The 21,628-nt window shown below is 36.9% G+C and overlaps 1 protein-coding gene across 1 annotated transcript; it reads right to left on the bottom strand.

Moving 5' to 3' along the window:
- Positions 1 to 887: 887 nt before the first annotated feature.
- Positions 888 to 18,722, bottom strand: nkain5 (sodium/potassium transporting ATPase interacting 5). Its single transcript, XM_049486139.1, has 6 exons — positions 18,482 to 18,722; positions 7,777 to 7,914; positions 7,557 to 7,637; positions 4,710 to 4,907; positions 3,218 to 3,278; positions 888 to 2,309 (listed from the first exon to the last, which is right to left on the bottom strand). The coding sequence occupies exons 1-6, from the start codon at positions 18,533 to 18,535 to the stop codon at positions 2,296 to 2,298; spliced, it is 546 nt and encodes a 181-aa protein (XP_049342096.1). The 5' UTR covers positions 18,536 to 18,722; the 3' UTR covers positions 888 to 2,295.
- Positions 18,723 to 21,628: the final 2,906 nt, after the last annotated feature.

The following is a 21,628-nucleotide window of genomic DNA, read 5'->3' as shown; positions in this document are numbered from 1 at the left end:
TGGAATGTTTTTGACAATACACAGCATTACTAATTGATAACCCACAATACTTACTCCATCTACTCGAAAATAAATACCACCACTGTAGTTGGTAAAGCCTTCCATGGTGTATTCTTGGTACACACGTGACACCGTGGATCAAAGAGTATCCCCCACATCTTTGGAATTGAAGAGAACTCACAACAATTTAGGTCACCTCACACATATATACAGCTTGTACATATATACAGTAGGTGGGGGTGTTTCTAAGATGGTAACACCTCATTGACTTTGATCTATTTACATACTGCTATCCCATGACTTTTGAATCACAAATGACAAAATATTGTATGACAAAATACACATATTGCTTTTTATGAACACATTTTTTTTCTTTCTGTGGCATCACTTATAAACCATATATATTATATTTTAATTGTTGAATAAATATTAAACTACAAATTATTTTTAGTATATGTGAAAACCAATATTCATGCTAGCTTACTGAGCACATTTTAGCCCAGCTTATGTGTTATAAGCAGGTAGGCTGTAATCAGAGTTTATGCACTAGCGAGATTATGAAACTTGCAGAGTCAAGCACTTTTAAAGTGTGCCATTTTACCACACAATGTAAAGCCAGGAAGAGGATGTAAAAGATAATGAACCCTCTAGAGTGTTACCTTCCTCACGTCGCATCTGCTGTTTAATTTCTCTAGAGTGCTTATTGGGTTTGTGTGTGTGTCTGTGTGTGAGTGTGTGTGTGTGTGAGACTGAGAAGCAGGAACGGGTGAATAAGAGGCAGTTTCTGTATTAAACACATCATTATCACTAACATGATTACACAGCAAACTCAACACAGCACAGACTGTACCTGCAATAGATGTTAATAGAACACACAGTAGACACAATGATGTTCTATCAGGGTGACCTATTAGCTTACAGTTTAATTAAAAAAATGAAATTAACGGATTTTAACATAATGAAAAAAAAATCACATTTACATGAATTCACATCACAGACCCGTAATTACACACAGTAACAGTCACTGGCAAGTTAAAGTGGAGTACAAATACTATAATATCACATTTACAGCCTCAAACATTACTTAGTGAATTCTATCATTAAATGCTGAACTGCATCAATAATGAAAGGCATGATTAGTGGCTGTAAATAAAGAAGTGCTACCTGAGAGTTCTAGCTGTGGCCACTAGGTGTCTCCAATAAGTCAACTGTACAACAACAGTACCTAGAATAAAAACTGAACACTATTTATATCAAAACATTATGGGGTAGTTTCTCAGACAGGGATTACTCATAGTCTTGGACTACACATCATTTTGAATGAAGATTTTCCATTAAAAGAAACGTAGTTCTTGTCCAGGAAACCGACCCTCTATGAACTGTGTGGCTGGACCATAAGTGTGATGCACATGTGCATAATAATATTGTAAAAAAAAAAAAAAAAAATTAACATGATAAAGTTTAAGATGATAAAGTAACAGCAAGTTTCTAAAGTGACCAAATATTGACTAAAGAAGTGGTTAATATTTACATATTAAAACGAATTTAAACATGAATTTGTGACACTACAAACAACCTTATTTTTACCTTCATTTACAGGAGAATGTGTAAACACACACACACACACACACACACACACACACCGTTGCTGTCATACAAGAACCTCTAATCTCCATAATGACTTTCACTGAAAGTGAATATTAAATGTACAATTATTTCAAGTTATAATTTTGGAGCATTTGTATTGATCCATCCATCCTAACATTTGGGCTCCAACAGTCAGATTAAAAAAAAAAAGAAAAACAAAGGAGATATGTTTTTTTGAGTGACTGCAATGACATGTATTTGTATAAACTGCAAATACATATCTTATTATTACTTTCAGAATTTCCAAAAATCTATGAATGTCCCTACCCTTACGTCAATGTTTGGGAAAAAAGCACAACAGCATAAATTCGCAATATCTCCAAAAATATATGCATCTTATAAACGAGTCCTTATCAGTGAGCACAGAGATTTAATAAGAACATGAGAGGAAAAACTGTTTCAACATTACCTAATATGAATTAAGTGTATATTATATATATATATGTGTGTATATAGTGTTCTTGTATCTCAGATATGAGCACAGTCCTCAGATGTTTCAGACCTTTTATAACATGCAGAGAAATAACCAAAGCCTGATTAGCTAATCAGGTGATTGCTTATTAGGTTATGTTAGTGTTTCTTTGGAGTTTTTTGAAAAATGAGTCCAGTCTTTCTTCATGTCAGGTTTTCAGGTCACCTAGATGTTCTTCACTTATAAAGATCTGAAAGATGATGATGACAACACAGAAAATTAGATCAAATTAGAAAAAAACAAGAAACATTTATTCCTTTGCAATATTTTTTTCTATCTCTGTATATATCTGTATAAAGCTTTTTATTTTCTATCTGAGTTATAGAGTAGCCTTTAGATTTCCAGAATCCCAGAAGTTATAGCTTCACTTTAGGCAAAAAAGGTTATAGCTCTGAATATATAGACTGACAATGGATTTATAACCCTTTTAAAAATGTAAGGTTTCATACAAAACTATGTGATCTTAGCCACAGGAAGGAGCTAAATCACATGACTGGAGGATTGTGCACAGCTCAGTGAGAAATCCATATATTGTAAGGGAAAAAAAACAAAGGGACTGTGTAGTGAGTAGTGAGTTAACAGTAAAGTAACCATCAGTCATTCTCTATTGTATTACTCATCATCACGAGAGATACCAAAATATGAGCAATATATTTGAGAATTCTTGTAATGCTCAATATAGCATCTGTTTATGAGTAAAGTCCCACCCTTTGACGAACAGAGCCTTTCAACTTCCCGGTTGCAACATGAGCAGAGGAGGTGATGATATTGTGTTACTAGTTGGGAAAGCCCCCACCTTAAATATTGTGTATTATTGAGCTAAACACAAAGTAATGAGACAGGGCTTAGTATGAAACATTTGCTGTGTGAGTGTGAGTAAACATTTGCTGAATTTTTCAAAAAGTGGACTAGTCGTGAAAATCATGAAATCATACAAAGCACCCTTTTAACTAGAGGTGATTCATACCAATTATCCAGTTTACCAAGGGAATCAACTGACAACCCCCATAATTGTACAAAATAAGAATATAAGAATACAGCAATTTGCAAATATAAAAACTGACATGGCAAAAGTACTTGCTAACTTTATCTACTTACAAGTGTCCTCTTCCTCATTGAAGACACTGACCACGTAGCAACTGATCACAAATCCCAGCAGCTGTGAAACACAGAGGTAAAACTATTCATACATCAGATACACCAAACTCTCCAAAGATCATGCGTCTGTACTTGGGCTTAGCAGTACTGACAGCAATGCCTTGCCAATACTACAGGATTGCTGAAAGCATGAGAGAAAGATTCCACTGTCCTTAGTCATCATATTGTCATCCTACTTTTTTGTCCTCCATTAGTCATTACAGCCACTGCACTATAATATGTGCTTAGAATAATTTTAAACAAATGGACCATCTCTCAGAACTAGTGTTGTATTACTTGAGTCTTGTCCTGGTCTCAAGACCAATTCTTGAGACCATAAAGAAATCGTGTCTGTCTCGTCTCCATTTTGACCTGATTTGGAATCGCTCTTGTCCTAGTCTTGGGGTGAGGGGGCTCTGAATCATTCTTGAAACTTGCCACTAAGCACTCAACCGACACACACAAGCACTGATGCACACACTGATAAGAAGCAGCAGCCAATCACGCACAGCACACTCTATGTATAATGAATGAAAATGAATGTACAATGAATTACCAATGAATTTTTCAAATGACATTTTCTTCTTGTTAATTTTATATGATACAAATATCTTAATCTGTTCTTGGCAAACCCTTTCCCTTAGAAAAGAGTTACAAGGGGAAGGGGTGAAATCATTCAAGCACTCAAATATATACAAATATATAGCAATAGAGCAATATTTAACAGTATAAAAGTCCAGCAATCTAGCTGCTGGTTAACTAGTTAACTTTAGGGCTTTATCAGAACTCTTCAGAAAGGGGGCAGGTGGTGCAGCAATTAATTATTATTGTCCATTCCCTAATTCCTCTGTGATAGAGAGTTGAATTTGCTTTTATTAGCTTTTATTTTATTTAAAAAAATAAAAACCTCTGCACTCTGTTGCACCATTTATGGTGGAACGGGGAAGTTAGCTAGCTAGCTAGCTAGCTACTGAGACAAACTATACGCAATGCATGTTATGCATGCTATGAAGAAAATGGCCATAAAATATTTAAACTACACATGAAACTATGGCAATATAGTGGTTATTGCAATTTTTAACAAGGAAAAATGACCAATTTTTGGTTGTTTATGCCAGTGATTCTCATAGCCCTCCGCTTTGAGTCTACCTCAAAAATCTTTGTTCAAAGGGTCATATAGCCCTAACACTTCCCCTTATCCCTATAGCCTAAAAAACAAGGGAATCAGGGTAAATGATAGGGCCAAGGGTTAAAATGGGATTGGGCCAAAATGTCTCCAAGACTAACATGGTTTACTAAACTGAATAACTTCATTAGTGTAGTAATGTAGAAAGTAGAAAATGTGTTTTAGGACACTTTAGCCACTGCACAAGTTGTCTTTTTTGCCTATAGTACGGGTGAGGCAAAGCTAACAAAACTCTGCAGTTTTTGACCTGCATCTCAGTGTACTTACAGAAATAAGCAGCTGCAGTGCGCTGTGCAGAACCTCAATGTACTGGTACTCCAGCACACAGCCCAGCGTGGAGATCAGTGCAGGGCTGTCGTCACTCTGCCACTTAGCTGCTGGAAGGTCCCTGTTCTCACAGCCTGGTCCATTATCCTTCCACCAGGAATGGTGTGAGGTCAGCCCCAGAGACATGTAGTCACTCTCCTAAACAATGCAGGAATGATAGATCACCACAAAGCATAATAAAACGTGATAAAGATATGGAGTGATAGCACTACTAGGAAATAACTGATGTGCTATTTTAGTTAATAAATCTCAATATAACGTATATTTCTTTCAGCTATTAGTTCAGCAATCTAAATGAAGATAGCTAGAATCACACATTCAGTCAATTAATGCAACACTGAACTTTTTGAACCCCAAGCTGATTATTCAGTTACAGGAAGTAGTACTGTGTCCCGTGGCTTTTGCCATTTCCCGTGTTAGCTAAAGAATGCTGCACTATGGGGCTGCCATTATGATCAGGAGATCACCGGTTCGAATCCCGTTCATGTAGCTTGCCATCGTGCTACCAGAGCCCCAAGAGAGCACAATTGGCTTTGTTCTCTCTGGGTGGGTAGATGGTGCTCTCTCCCCACATCACTCCAAAGGGTGATGTCGATTAGCACAAGGCGTCTGTGAGATGATGTATCGGAACAGAGTCGCTGCGTTTTCCTCCGAGTGCGCTGTGATGCTACTCGTCAATGCTGCATCAGCAGTTCGAAAAGGTGGTGGCTGACTTCACGTGTCTAAAAATTAGAAATAAAATAATAAAAAAAAGAATGCTGCACTGACCCGGCAGGATATAAGTTTAGGGTCTGCTGCATTGAATGTGGATGTGATCTTTTATGTGAGTCGCTTGTTTGTTCACATGGACAACTCTAGCCAGATGCTGCTGGTCATGATAATTACCATTACAACTGCACTGTCCACTGGCAGTGTCTGGCTAGATTTGTTCATGCGAACAAGCAAAGCAAATCTTGCAGACATCACATCCACATTCAATGCAGGAGACACCACATGTATATCTCACCTTTAGTACAATGTGATTTAATTTTAATAGGACGTGGCAAAGGTCATGGGACAATACTAGTCCCATATAACTTTTGTAATATCAGTGTATACATACTACACTGACATGTGTTAGTTTTCCTGAATATGAGACACTGTCTAGCCATTTATTCATACTCATACTCATACTCATATTCATATTCATGTATTAATGTTTTAGTCATTTGTAATATGCAAATGTGTGGCAATAGTTTGTTAAATTTAGGAAATCCAACCACACCCACACATGCAGCTCGCCAATACAGGCTGTGTGTTTGTATTTCTGTCTGTGAAGAATCTGGGAGGAGAGACGAAGCTTCAGTAGTTTAGGGAAGAAAAAACAGGTGGTAAAGGCATACGCAGTCTACCAGCTGGCACTGTACATTACTCATAACTAAGAATGTGAGAACAGTTGTTCACAAACAGTGTTTAGAATTTACTCATACCATAGTAGGTCTAGACTGTACATCTAGGTTTAACTGTATGTGAAAATATGAACACTCGCAAACACAGCCTGTGTATCTAATTAAACATAAAACATAATAATTACTTTCATTTAACCTCGAAAAATTAAACTACATTAATGCATAGAAAGCAGACAATAGATAAAAGAAAATGAGCATACAATTTTTACAGAGCACAATATTATTAATAAAATGGCAGTTCAGGGGAACTGTGGAGGTCAGTGTGTGATTTGAAAAACCAAAATACTGCTCGAGAGATGGAGAGAGCTCATATGCTGGTAAGAAAGGCAAATCAATCTTCCATATGACTGCACTGTTCCATTGTCCAGCATCTACATAATCTTTATGTCAGAGTCTAAAGAAGAAACTATACCTGTTACCTCATCATAAAATGTTAACATTATCGTACAATATATGGACATGATATGACCATATGTATTCAGTTTCTCTGAATTTGCTATTAATAGGTATATGTTTGAGTAAAATCAACATTGTTGTTTTATTCTATAAACTGCGGACAACATTTATCCCAAATTCCCCCCCCAAAAAATTGGAATTTAGAGCATTTATTTGCAGAAAATGAAAAATGGCTGAAATAACAGAAAAGAGTTTCCAGACCTCAAATAATGCAAAGAAAACAAGTTTATATTCATATTCATAAAGTTCAGAAATAAATATTTGGTGGAATAACCCTGGTTTTTAATCACAGTTTTCATCCATCTTGGCATGTTCTCCTCCACCAGTCTTGCACACTGCTTTTGGATAACTTTATGCATTTACTCCTGGTGCACAAATTCGAGCAGTTCAGCTTGGTTTGATGGCTTATATTCCAGAGGTTTTTAATTTGATAAAATAAATGAAAAAGCTAATCATTTAGTGGTCTCTTATTTTTTTCCAGAGCTGTATATTGTCCAAATAAAAAAGTTATCATGACATGCTTACTTCTAACTGTTAAAAGAACATTTTGCAAGCTGGGATTTCTGCCAAAGGTCCCAAATCTTTAAGGTGCCCAAACCTTTGCACAGGTAACACTGCTGAGTCTGATTTAGCCTTGTTTTTACATATAATGAAGGACAGAATAATTGTGTCCATATTAAGCTGTACAACATTTACACAATATTGTTTTATGTTTGAGTAACTACAGAAACTATGTTTATTAATTAAACTAAAACATGACATTTTAAAAAATCTACAAAATTCACCTACATTTATGGTGTATATAATAAAAAGCATATTCACTAAATTGACCACTCGGTGTAATATGAATTAATGAGTGTGTGGGGAACAATTGGAGTTTTACCTTAGAAAGACCTCCTAAATCAAGGTAAAGGCAACAGATGAAGATATTCCATGCCACCCAGAGAACGGTCCAGGCTACATACTGAAAAAGAATAAAGTATTAATATCAATAAAGTATCAAAAAGTGTTAGTTGTGTACCACATTACTATTGAGTTTGTGTATTCACAGTGTCCTATAATGAAAATGATAAAGATTAAGGAAAATTATAAACTTTACATACAAGTATAATATAACGGGGGTGGTACTGGATGGCCCCAAAGAGTCCAAGGATGACCACGATGATGTGAAAAAAGTTGACCAAGATGGGAGTCCACTGGTAACCCAGAAAATCAAATGCCTGCCTCTCCAATGCAGTGATCTATAGAGAGAGAAAACGAGACAAAGAGTTTTAATTAACATAGATTCCTAATATAAGGTCTGGTCCAATAAAAAAAACTTTAATTAACACAGATATCCTTTTTATCTGTCACCATTTATTTAACCACCATAATGATTTACACATACACATACTCCACAAACAGAGACACAGACCAATGACTGGGAAGTCAGAATGATGTTTTCTTTTGTAGTTTACCAGAAGCCCAAACTAACTGGTATACTCTCCCTGTTAGGTACAGCGCATGAAGGAGACATGGAGAGCGGATGCACTTGCTAATGATTTATTAGACATCAAATAAAGAACCAAAAAAATAAGAAACAGAGTAAATGTGGATTGAAAAACCCAACGGAACACATAACCTGACTGACGGTAGGACGTACAACCACAGCCGAGCAACACTGGAACAAGGGAGACTATAAATACACACGGATAGGCACAGGAAACGGGAAACACCTGGGACCGGGTAACAAGGGGGCGGAGCTACAAACAAACAGGTGAGCACACTGAAGACGGGCCGAAGACGCGGGATACACACAGGGCACGTGGTAGGAAAGACACAGAGACAGACCAGAGGGACATAAAATAAATTTATACCAGTAGCTCCTTCCACAATGTCCTAACATGGGTAAAACAAGGGTTCTAGTACATTACAATATGTACAAATAAAGAAATATTTAATAGTAAAAAACAAATACTGCATTCTCAGTTGCAACCTTGCTAAAGCACATACATGCTACAATTTAATAATTCCTCTTTTTCTTTTACAGGTTTGCTTCCCTTCTACAAATATGGACTCTCCCAGGTAAGCAAAAGCCCTGAGTTACCAATAGTTACTCTCTTGTCTCCTTAGGGAGAGATTCAGAATCACAGTATTATTATTATAGTGAGCAACATATTGTGATATATCTTATCATAAGATGCTCTGTTTCATGATGATATTAGAAACACCTGAGTTATGGCAGATGTGTAAATTCAACCAATATGTCTAAGAAATACTCTGATGTACCAAATGCCACTGAACAGAACAAGTATCATCTCCCATTACTTTTGGCTTTCAACGACAGCTAAAGAATTCCATGATTTTTGGCAGGTACACGTATTTGATTTGCAAGTTATTATTGCAGATTAAAGAAAATGAATGTCAGAACAGAATGTTTATACCATGCTTGACTGCTCTGTTTACATATCTAAATTAGATCAATACTATAATCACTTCTAATCCTCTATAAACAAACATTAGCAAATATATTGGCATTGATCCAGAGTTCCCATTGAGCTGCATCCCCACTTCCTTGCTTTATATGCATGAGGCCTAATGTTATCTATTTGAAGTGACTGTGCATCTCATCAACAATTATCAGCTAAAAATTCCAAAATGAGTCAGATTATAATTGATTTTATTAATTTATGGTTGATTAGAGTTCAGCTGTTGATCCACAATATTGTGCATCCCTATTAAAAGTCACATGACTTTTGCAAGGTCCCATGGAAGCTAAAGAACACCACACTGTCCTGTGGGATATGCTTGTGGGGTCTCCTGCATTGAATTTGGATGTAAATTAATCAATTATTCATTGATTTTACCAAACTGAAACCCCTTGGAATACAATCCATAGAAAGATGGATGATCACAAGCCATCAAACTAATTTGAAATGCTTAAAATTTTGCACCCGGAGTTGTGGTGTTCGGGTCTGTGGGACCTGTTTTCATTTTTCATCAAATGAAACTAAAAAAATATTTTTTCTAAATCAAACTAACTGGCATTGGCTCATTTTTTGTGAAAAACATATATCAAAACACATTTTCGATAAACACACACTGTACACCCCCCCTACACATTTATATTACACACAGTATGTTTGGCCAAGGGCTAATAAACATTGCTTCATTTGTAAATTTTAAACTAAACAGATTTTCTACTCGTATCTTGAGTTAAATTAATTTTCTTTTACATTTTATTAAAAAACTAATAAAAAAAGTGTAGCACTTTTTGAAAGAAATGTAACATAAGAAAGGTAAAGGGCAAATATTAACCATGTAAGCTGTTTATATTGCTTGCAATTTAGGTGAAGCAAGCATGTGTAAAGCATTTTAATGTAAAATTGCTTAATTTTGCTGAATTAAATACAAATAACAAAGTAAACGAGTAACAAAAATATGAACAGAAATATGAACACCACACAAGGGTTAAAAGCAGTGTGTAAGACTGGTGGAGGAGAACATGCCAAGATATAATAAAATTAACCAGGGTTATCCCATGAAATATTGATTCTGAACTCTTAAAACTTTATGAATATGAATATAATTTTCTGCAAATAAATGCTCTAAATGACAATATTTTTATTTCGAATTTGGGAGAAATGTCGTCTGTAGTTTATAGAAAAAAACAACTATGTTCATTTTACTCAAACATACACCTATAAATAGCAAAATCAGAGAAACTGATTCAGAAACTGAAGTATTCTCTTTATATAATACTGTGCCTATACAATAACATGCACCCCAACTAAGCCACATGTCACCAGAGCTGCTTCTCTCATTTGGCCTCACAGAAGAAGACAGACTGACATATGTGCCCTGATCCCAGTGATCCTGAAGACCCCCACCTCCACAGGGTCTCCTGAGATGCACAAAAGAATGCACTGCCTTTATTTTTCCACATGCTAGCTTTTCCCTCAATGTTGCCTAGGTAACAGAGCCAAGGGGGTTACAATGCATGTCACGGAGAACGAGGGAGCGAGCGAGAGAGAGAGAAAAGGCGAGAGAGAGGGATGGGTGGGGGATATGAAGGTTTAACTTGGAGGTCAGCCACTTGATCACTTATCTGCGAGGTGATGGACGTGGGACTGGGAGGAGGGGCCCTGTTCTCTTTCATAAAGCTCTACAGCAATCATAAAACCAGCTCCACAGCTCTCTTTCATCGTCTACCCATCCCCCCGTACACACACCTACCCCTCTCCCGCCATTACAGTGCGGCTGCTTTCTATACCAGCGAGCCTCAGATCTTATGCATTGGATCAACAATTGGAGCCACACATACATCTGAGCAAACCGTTATGAGCAAAACTGCTGATTGATATTAGAACATTTATTAAAACTACATCTTAATATTCAACAGGAATGTGCTTGTATAAATATATATAGTATATGAGAATCTACAGTATTAATCTAATCACATAAATGAGCTGATAGATAATAAGGTTGGTTGTAGCTTCTCCATGGTGGTAGTATTTTACCATATATTAGCTGTCAATCATTATATTGGACTTCCTTATACTAAGGCTATGTTCACATTACCAGGCTGAAGTGACTCAAGTCTGATTTTTTCATGGCTGTGTGAACGTGCCAAATCAGATTTTTTTTTTATCAAGTGATTTGAGTCACTTTCATATGTTATCCTAAAATGAATACAGCTTCGATCCATGGACGTGCAACATGAATGTGAATGGTCAAATCGGAATTTATAAGATAAGATAAGATAAAATAATCCTTTATTAATCGCACAATGGGGAAATTTACAATGTTACAGCAGTACAGATGAAAGAACAGAGAAACAGGTCAGGAAAAATTTAAACAAATTATAATAATAAAAACTATTTATACAAAAACAATTACAAGAAATATATAAAGATATAAAAAGTATATATAGTAAAGAAAAAATAAATATATACATCTAGTGCATAGAGATATGACTATGGTAGGGTGTGACCAGTATTATTGCACAAAGAGTAACAGTGAATAAATCTCAACTATATACATCTTATTGCTTTTGCTTTTGCATTCGCTACGTGCTTCTCTCTCGTACCCACACTCTATCTCTTGGTGCAGCTGTGCAGCTATAGCTGTAAAAACAGCAAAAGCAAACCACCGGGCCTTTTTCCACCTTCTCGACCTGAGCATGTACTTCAGAGCTGTTTGCGCTCCACCCCAGCAAAAGATGCTCCACATATGAGCAGCTAACGCATCCATTTCTCTTTATAAAGCTACGAGTCGTCTCTCCAATATGAGTTTTTTTTGCTGTTGGTGAAGAAGATGATGTTTATACACGTATCAAAGTGCGCATGTGAGGCGTTTCAGGGACAGATCCGTTCACATTACACACAGATACAGCTCACTTACATTTGTGAATGTGAACTTTTAAAGCCGAATCTGATCTGAGCAAAAAATCGGATTTGAGCAATGTGAACGTAGCTTAATAGTGAAAACCTGGCAATCTTCACAATACTATATTAAATTGCCAATGTTAGTGATATAACATTCAGTATTGCTTACAGAAATTGAAGTAATATTGCTAGGGATGTCTCAATAAGGTTATTTTGTCCTCTAATCTGATCTGAATCTCTCAGTCACACTGTTTAAGTACTGTAAGATGTGTTTAGTAGTTTACACTCTGGATAAATATCTGTTGCTGTTTGTTAATTACTAATGTAAAATAACCTGTAAAGTGTATTTTTTCGATAATTTTATACAGTATTATATATTCAGGTATTATGTTATGTTTTCAAGCTCAGCAGTACAACAGTATTGCAACCTGTTTTATTTACTATCTGAGAACTCTCCTCAATGTTCCCCACTGGGCAATAATAAAAAAAGAGACTAGATCCATTAAAATATGCCTGGAACAGCCCTGATCCTGAGTTACTGGATCAAATCGGTACATCCCTATTTATTATATTTATTACACTTGTATTATATAGCAATTAGGTGTGTAACTTTTCACAAATTTCAGAAACCAGATTTCATACTATTTCTCAATATAGCAATAAAAAGGATTGGAAGAAAGGAGTGGAAATTATGCTTCACGTTAATTTGTTTGTGTCTTAGTTTATTAGAACAATTAAAATTTTAGTATTTTAATCCAAAGCTGTGCTTTATACGCAGATAGACGATGATTCTGAGCCAAAGGACCCTTGTAAAGCACCCACAGTCACATTTAAAGTTTGTCTTAAAGGTCACGGCATTTGAACTCTGGACTATACCAACACGTGAACATTCCAACGCGAGGTAATAACACGCTGGACCGTGTTTATTCCTCTGTGAAAGACTCTTACAAAGCCTTCCCCCGCCCCCACCTCGGGCTATCGGACCACATCTCCATCATGCTGGTCCCCGCATACCACCCCCCACTGCGACGCTCAAAACCCACACAGAAAACCATCACGGTGTGGCCCAGTGACGGCGCCGCTGTGCTGCAGGACTGCTTCGGCTGCACAGACTGGCAGGTCTTCAGGGAGGCTGCTGAGTGTGAGGGGGAGCTGGATCTGGAGGAATACACATCTGCTGTTCTCGGGTACATCAGCAAGTGTGTGGAGGATGTCACTACTACCAAGACTGTGACTTGCTACCCGAACCAGAAGCCCTGGCTGAACGCAGAGGTGCGTTCCCTGCTGAAAGCCAGGGATGCTGCCTTCAGATCTGGAGACTCGGACGAACTCAGGAGGTCTAGAAGAGAGCTGACTGCTGGAGTTAAGAGGGCAAAAGCTGCATATGCTCAGAAAATCCAGGGACACTTTTCCTCCCAGGATCCACAGAGCATGTGGAGGGGCATCAAGTGCATCACAGACTACAAATCTAACGTTGCACAAAGCTCCAAAGACCCATCCCTGCCTGAAGCTCTCAACACATTCTACGCCCGCTTTGAGAACCCTGACACACCCCCCAGCACCAGACTCCCACACTCACCAGGAGAGGAGCCCCTCAGCATGACACCAGCAGAAGTAAGGAGGACGCTGAGGAGGATTAACCCCCGGAAAGCTGCCGGCCCGGACAACATCCCCGGACAGGTGCCAAAAGACTGTGCAGACCAGCTCTCGAACGTCCTGGCCGACATTTTCAACGCGTCCCTCATCCAGGCAGCTGTCCCCACTTGCCTGAAGACCGCCACCATCATCCCGGTCCCCAAGAGCTCCACAGTGACAGGTCTGAATGACTACCGGCCAGTAGCCCTCACTCCGATAGTCACAAAGTGCTTTGAAAGACTGGTTCAGACCCACATCAAAGCCACCATCAACATCACTGTGGATCCACACCAGTACGCATACAGGAAGAACCGATCCACAGAGGATGCCATTTCCTCCGTGGTCCACACTGCCCTCACCCACCTGGAGCAGAAGGATTCCTATGTTCGGATGCTCTTTGTGGACTTCACATCTGCTTTCAACACCATGATTCCTCAGACACTGATAACCAAACTCTCCTCACTTGGACTGAGCTCTTCCCTGTGCAACTGGGTCCTAGACTTCCTGACCAACAGGCCGCAGTCTGTGAGGATTCACAACATCTCCTCCCCCTCCATAATCCTCAGCACTGGCTCCCCTCAGGGCTGTGTGCTGAGCCCCCTCCTGTTCACACTGCTCACATATGACTGCTCACCTCTCCATCCAGGCTGTCATATTGTGAAGTTTGCGGACGACACGGCAGTGGTTGGATGCATCACAAACAGAGATGAGTCCAGCTACAGGCAGGAGGTGGAACACCTGGAGGATTGGTGCAGAGAAAACAACCTCTGCATCAATGTAAAAAAGACAAAGGAGATGATTGTGGACTTCAGAAGGGGCAAGCATGCCCACCTCCCCTTGCACATTGGAGGATCTGCGGTGGAAGTGGTTGACAGCTACAGGTACTTGGGTGTGCACCTGACCAGCAACCTCACCTGGAGCAACAACACTTCCACTCTGGTCAGGAAGGCACATCAGCGGCTCTACTTCCTCAGGAGGCTGAGACGAGCTGGACTCGGGAGCGCAGTCCTCACCTCCTTCTACAGATGTGTGGTGGAGAGCGTTGTGTGCTCCAGCATCAATGTGTGGCATGGAAGCTGCTCTGCTGCAGACAGGAAAGCACTGCAGAGGGTGGTGAAGGCTGCACAGAGGATTGTTGGAGTGAGCTTCCCCAGCACCACAGACATTTACACCTCCAGATGCAGGAAAAGGGCCACCTGCATCAGGAAGGATCCCACCCACCCAGCACACGCACTTTTTGTCCCACTCCCCTCAGGCCGGAGGCTGCGGAGCATTAAGTGCAAAACAACAAGACTCAGAAACAGCTTCATTCCGGAAGCTGTAAGACTCTTAAACTCCACTTAACAACACACTGCACTGACACCAAGGACAAATTACTGTTTACTGTTTACCAACATGGTCACTTTACTTGCACTGAGACACTTTATCTCCACTGCTCTAATTCACATTATCATGCTGCTATAGCACACTTGCACTCTGGACTTCATGTTGCTGAACCTTCTACTCTCTATTTATTTTTTTTATTCTTGGGATATTTATCTATCTATTTTGTATATTCTATTTCTTTTATTGTATTCTTTTTTTATCTATATATCTATTAATAACAGCTCTTTGGGTGAAAAACTGGATCGTGAGATCACAATTTCGTTCCACCTCATGTACCACATGTGATGCGAATGACAATAAAATCTCCTTGAATCCTTGTATACGTGGTACACAAGCAACCTGCCATGTAAAATTTTCGGACAGCATTTCTATTTTGGGGCAAAACTATAACTAACCCAGCTGTAGCCAGCGGTGGCCCTGTTCAGAAACCCAGTTACAGATGTCATCACTGCTATTCTACACTGACATGTAGCTTATACCAGATAAAGCCATGACTCATGACTTTATCATCTAACACATTAGCTACATGATAACACATTAGCCTTCATACAATTATACAACAAAATACAAAATAGGTAAATAACATGCAATGTGTTGAATTATTAAAATCAATAATCAATATATCTGTAACGTGTAATAAACCAATGAAGTGTGTCACAAATCTATAGACAGTGCAATGTTGTCATGGTCATATTTGTCATACTAGGTCTAATATTGACTTTCAATGCCAGAAATAGATGAGCATTTGTTCTGTACACCACTGGATCATCTACATAAAAGGCACTTTAAGTATGTTAATATGTATATCGCTATAGGCTATACTACTGTGCAACAGTTACACGTGCATTAAAAAAGAGAACCTTCAGTTTCTGAATCAGTTTCTCTGATTTTGCTATTTATAGGTAAATATTTGAGTAAAATGAACATTGTTGTTTTTTTCTATAAACTACAGGAAACATTTATCCCAAATAATAATGTCGTTTAAAGCATTCATTTGCAGAAAATAAGAAATGGCTCAGAAATCAATATTTGGTGGAATAATCTAAGCATCTTGGAATGTTCTCCTCCACCAGTCTTACACACTGCTTTTGGATAACTTTATGCCACTCCTGGTGCAAAAGTTGAAGCACTTCAGCTTGATTTAATGGATTGTGATCATCCATCTTCCTCTTGATTATGTTCCAGAGATTTTCAATTTGATAAAATCAAGAAAAAACATCATCATTAAGTGGCTGTATAGATGCAATATGACCAAAATTTAAATCACAAGAGCCTAAATGGAACTGGATAACTGCTAACCATCGTTAAACAAGGTTAGACCCAGACATATTAAATGAATAACAAGACAGATAACAAGACATAACGAGGACTACAGAATGATGCACATATGTGCAATAGTGCAACTATGATGAAACTTCACAGACTGAATGATCTGAACGCTAATTCCCTTCATGCTGGTGGAAACTTCATCTACTTGGACAAGGTGTTTCGTGTTTCAGTGCATACCCTTGAATAACCTTTCAAGGACCCCTTCTTTTCAGTGCCTGTACAGGATCCTTTTTCCTGGGAGTGTAGGGCTATAAATCAGTAAAACCAAACTAATGAAACCATCACATAAAGCCTGACCCCTTTCCACTCAATCCTACAGAGTGAAGCTTTCTCTAAGATCTAGCTCTAGTAAGATCCCGTAAGTGCTTCTGACTCAGAACACGTTTATTAAAAATTCATTAAACTGCAACAGTTTACAAAAGACCATCCCTGGATCATATCTAGTGCAGAGGGAGCCCACAGGGACCGTGCTACAAATATCCTCCAATATAATTACATACACACACCCACTGAGGCAGAAATATGCACCTGTTTGTGGGCAGATTTAAGTTTGCAGTGACCTCATTTTTTAAAACTGGGTTCAATCTGAGCTGACCTACTGGGAGAAAAAACCCAGAACTGACACAGGAGCAAAATCATACACTTATGCTTCATGTACACCACCGGGAATACCAAGAACTTAGATTAAATTGTAGTTGATGTAGTTGTTTAAATTGTAAAAGTTGTGAAAGTTGTTTTATTTTTTGGCAAAATCAATTTAGTTTTTTTTCTGTTTTCATTTTATATTAGGTTTTTTTTGGCACATTCTGTTTTTTTAAATAGTGCGATTATAGTGATATTAATTCAATCAATGAAATGTACTGTAATTAAATAATCTAAATTAAACACATTAATCGCATAAATCATCAAAGTATTTTAAACTGTACAATTAAGCTAAATATAGCTGAGGAGCAAATGAATGAATGAATGAATGCTGTATATCTCCTAAAACTCTAGACCAGTATTATACAGCTCTGGAAAAAAATAAGATGAGTTTCTTTGATTTTACCAAATTGAAAACTTCTGGAATATAATCAAGAGGAAGATGGGTGATCACAATCAATCAAACCAAGCTAAACTGCTGGAATTTTTGCACCAGGAGTGCAGGCATAAAGTTATCCAAAAGCAGTGTGTAAGACTGGTGGAGGAAAACTTTATTAAAATGAACTTGTTTTCTTTGCATCATTTGAGGTCTGAAAGCTCTGAATTTTTTTGTTATTTCAGCTATTTCTCATTTTCTGCAAATAAATGCTCTAAATGACAATATTTTAATTTGGAATTTAGAATAAAACAAAAAAATAATTTTACTCATACAAATATACACCTATTAATAGCAAAATCAGAGAAACTGATTCAGAAACTGAAGTGGTCTCTTAATTTTTTTCCTGAGCTGTAGTTAATTTTACACTAATGCTGGATACACAGTGAAAGAGAGAACACACTTCTGTTTCTCTTTTTAAACAAAAGATATATTGCAGTATCACATCTATTATATATAGTGTATATATATTAGCAGTCAAAAGTTTGGACAAACCTCTTTTCATTGAATGTGCTTTCTTTATTTTTATGCTTTTGAAAATTTTATATTGAAGTTATATATTAAGGCTATACAGTAAACACATGCAGAAATATTCAGTAAACATAATTTTAAAAACACAATATGTTTTATTGTTTAATTATGTTTATCTAAAAAAAATGCACAAACAATTAAACTTGCTCAAAATTAAAACTAGTGTTATTATTAATAGTTTGTTAATAGTTGCTGCTTTATAATTAGTCAATAAGTAACGTTAGCTTGCCTATAAATTACATAGTTACGTAGTGAAGAATACAACAGCCTGCTCAATACAAACAATGAAGAGCTGAGAAGAATAAAGCCACTAAACCTCTTCATGAGATACATCAAACTACACATTCACACAGCCTGAGATAAACCCCATTCATTTTCTTCTAATTAGACTAATTTACAGAGATACAAACAAATACACACACAAACACACACACACACTCACATGGACTAAAACTGTTAAACCCATCCCCAGTGTCTCCTTACCAGCTGCAGAGTGCAGAGGAAGATCAGCACACATCTCCCAGAACAGCAGCCCATTCTCTCCTCACAATCCAGCAGCAGCAGCAGAAACCCTCAGAATCTCACACACACACACACACACACACACTGTCACAGCCCGGCTTCAGCTCCAAATCCCACTAAATCACACCCCCAGCGCTCATCTTCAACAAGTCCTGCTCTCACTTCCACTCACTACCGCAGGGCAGGCTTTCTCCCAGCTCAAAACATAGGCTCTCATAAACACTGGGTGGGGCCTGACTGGGTGGGATGCTGGGTTGCCAGGTGTATCAAAAACGTGCAGATGCTGAAACTGTTATTGAAACTAGACCAAAACTTGAATTCATGTGTGTACTTTCTTGATATATATATATATATATATATATATATATATATATATATATATATATATATATATATATATATATATATATATATATACAGCTCTGGAAAAAATTAAGAGACCACTCAATGATGATGTTTTTCATTGATTTTACCAAACTGAAAACCTCTGGAATATAATCAAGAAAAAGATGGATGATCACAAGCCATCAAACCAAGCTGAACTGCTTGAATTGTTGCACCAGGAGTAAAGGCATAAAATTATCCAAAAGCAGTGTGTAAGACTGGTGGAGGAAGAACGTGACAAGATGCACAAAAATTGTGATAAACAACTAGGGTTATTACACCAAATATTGATTTCTGAACTCTTAACACTTTATGAATATGAACTTGTTCTCTTTGCATTATTTGAGGTCTGAAAGCTCTGCCTCTTTTTTTTATTTCAGCTATTTCTCATTTTCTGCAAATAAATGCTCTAAATGACAATATTTCTATTTGGAATTTGAGAGAAATGTTGCTTGTAGTTTAGAGAATAAAACAAAAAATGTACTCAAACATATACCTATAAATAGCAAAATCAGAGAAACATGATATTAATAATTAATAAGAATAATAATGATAGGACAGACTTATGTGACCAGTATATTTTTTAAACATATCAAGTAGAGATTAAATTGCTCCTTAAATTGGAATCAAATACTTATTTCACTTAATAAATTAACAAATTATAATTCATTCAAAAATTAATGTTTTTGTACTGGATTGATGTTGACATTCTGTCTTTTAAAATAAATTTACCGTAAAAATGGTAGACTGTTCATGTCTTTGTAAGGGGGTTAACTTACAAAATCAGTAGGGGATCAAATAATTATTTTCCTCACTGTATATTTCATGCTGACCTCCACAGGTCCCATGAATTTATATGCCTGAGTAACACTTCTCTGTAGAAATCACAAGCTGAAAATTTTATACAGTCTTTCAGTATATTGTGCGCATTGGTTGCTTTCATTTTCAGATGTTTTTAGCTGGTTGGAGAAATCTATTGAATAATGAAATGTGTCATTTGGGCAAGGGGTCCCAAATTTTTGCATAAGATTGTACAGACTTTTTCAGCCTGTGTTACTTAAAAAATTCTTTTTTTTCTCTTTTTAAAGGAGACTCAGACAAAGAATCTCTCTCACTCACTGTCGCTCTTCCTTTATTTTCCATTGTCTGCAGTGTAACGTAATGGACAAAAAATGTATCTGCAGCCTGACAATGCCTTTTTAAACTATCCCATTTTGGCAGGATAAATACAAACTTGGCAACTCTGGTGGGTGTCACTGGGGGGGGGGGGGGTGAATTACAGACAAAGCTGGCTTGTAAGGCATCTTTTAAAATTAAAAGTAGTTTTAATTTAATAGCAAACCCTAAAATATGCTTTTACCCACCCCTGGGTCAAACTATTTAAAAATTAAATGTTTAGTCTCATCCAGTTTTCTCAAGTAATTGCTTCTTTATTTATAATATAATTCATTACTTGTTTTACAAAACAACGTTTGCAATGTAGGTGTTTGCAAACAGTTCCTAAATTGCTCAATTTGTTTCTATTTATTAACTATTAAGGGCAATCCCTGTGTCCTCATTGACAAACCTTCTGAAGCCATATGTGTGATTCACACCAGGTTCTGCAATAAAAAGCTCTGGAAAAAATTAGGAGACCACTTTAGTTTCTGAATCAGCTTCTCTGATTTTGCTATTTATTGGTATATCTTTGAGTAAAATGAAAATTGTTGTTTTATTCTATACATTTTGAACAACATTTCCCCCAAATTCAAAATAAAAATATTGTCATTTAGAACATTTATTTGCAGAAAATGACAAATGGCTGACATACCAAAAAGGTGTAGAGCTTTTAGACCTCAAATAATGCAAAGAAAACAAGTTCATATTCGTAAAGAATAAAGTTCAGAAATCAATATTTGGTGGAATAACCCTGGATTTTAATCACAGTTTTCGTCTTGGCATGTTCTCCTCCACCAGTCATACACACTGCTTTTGGATAACTTTATGCTAATCACTCCTGGTGTAAAAATTCAAGCAGTTCAGCTTGGTTTGATGGCTTGTGATTATCCATCCTCCTCTTGAATATATTCCAGAGGTTTTCAATTTCGGTAAAATCAAAGAAACTCATAATTTTCATCTATTTATACCACTTTGTATATCACTAGTTTTCTACAATAATGATTAAATAAGACTTGAAAATAATAGACTAATACAATACAGATTTGAAAATAAAATAAACATTTCACTCTTCCATGTTATACTATGCTAAATGTGACACATTGCACCGCCCTGTTCCTTAAGCTAATCTTTCATGAAGGAATTTTCATGTTTACATAAGACTGTATGTAATGCCTTTTTTAGTATGTGTTACTCTTAAAAAACTAAATATATGGTAATTCAATTTATGCCGCTTTGTATACTTACTTTGTGATGATTTTTACCATAAGATAAGATTTCAATGAAGCTTCAAGGATGCAAGAATTAACACCCAAAAGAGCAATTGTTAAAATAAGATAAATATAAAGATAAAATAGAATAAAATAGATATCAAAATAAATATACAATATATACATGAGAGTAGGAAAGTAGCAGCAACCTGAAGCCCAAGGAGCAATTTGCTATAGCAGCAATTTAGGAAGTAATAACACAGTAATAGAATAATTATTTCAAAAACGTTTAACAAAATTAATAAGCATTTGACATCAAATCTGTCTTAAAGGTGTCTTAAATGTGATAGATTAAATT

Source organism: Astyanax mexicanus, chromosome 12 (genome assembly GCF_023375975.1).
Source record: "Astyanax mexicanus isolate ESR-SI-001 chromosome 12, AstMex3_surface, whole genome shotgun sequence".
NCBI classification, from domain to species: domain Eukaryota; kingdom Metazoa; phylum Chordata; class Actinopteri; order Characiformes; family Acestrorhamphidae; genus Astyanax; species Astyanax mexicanus.
This window is presented reverse-complemented; position numbering and strand designations above follow the sequence as displayed.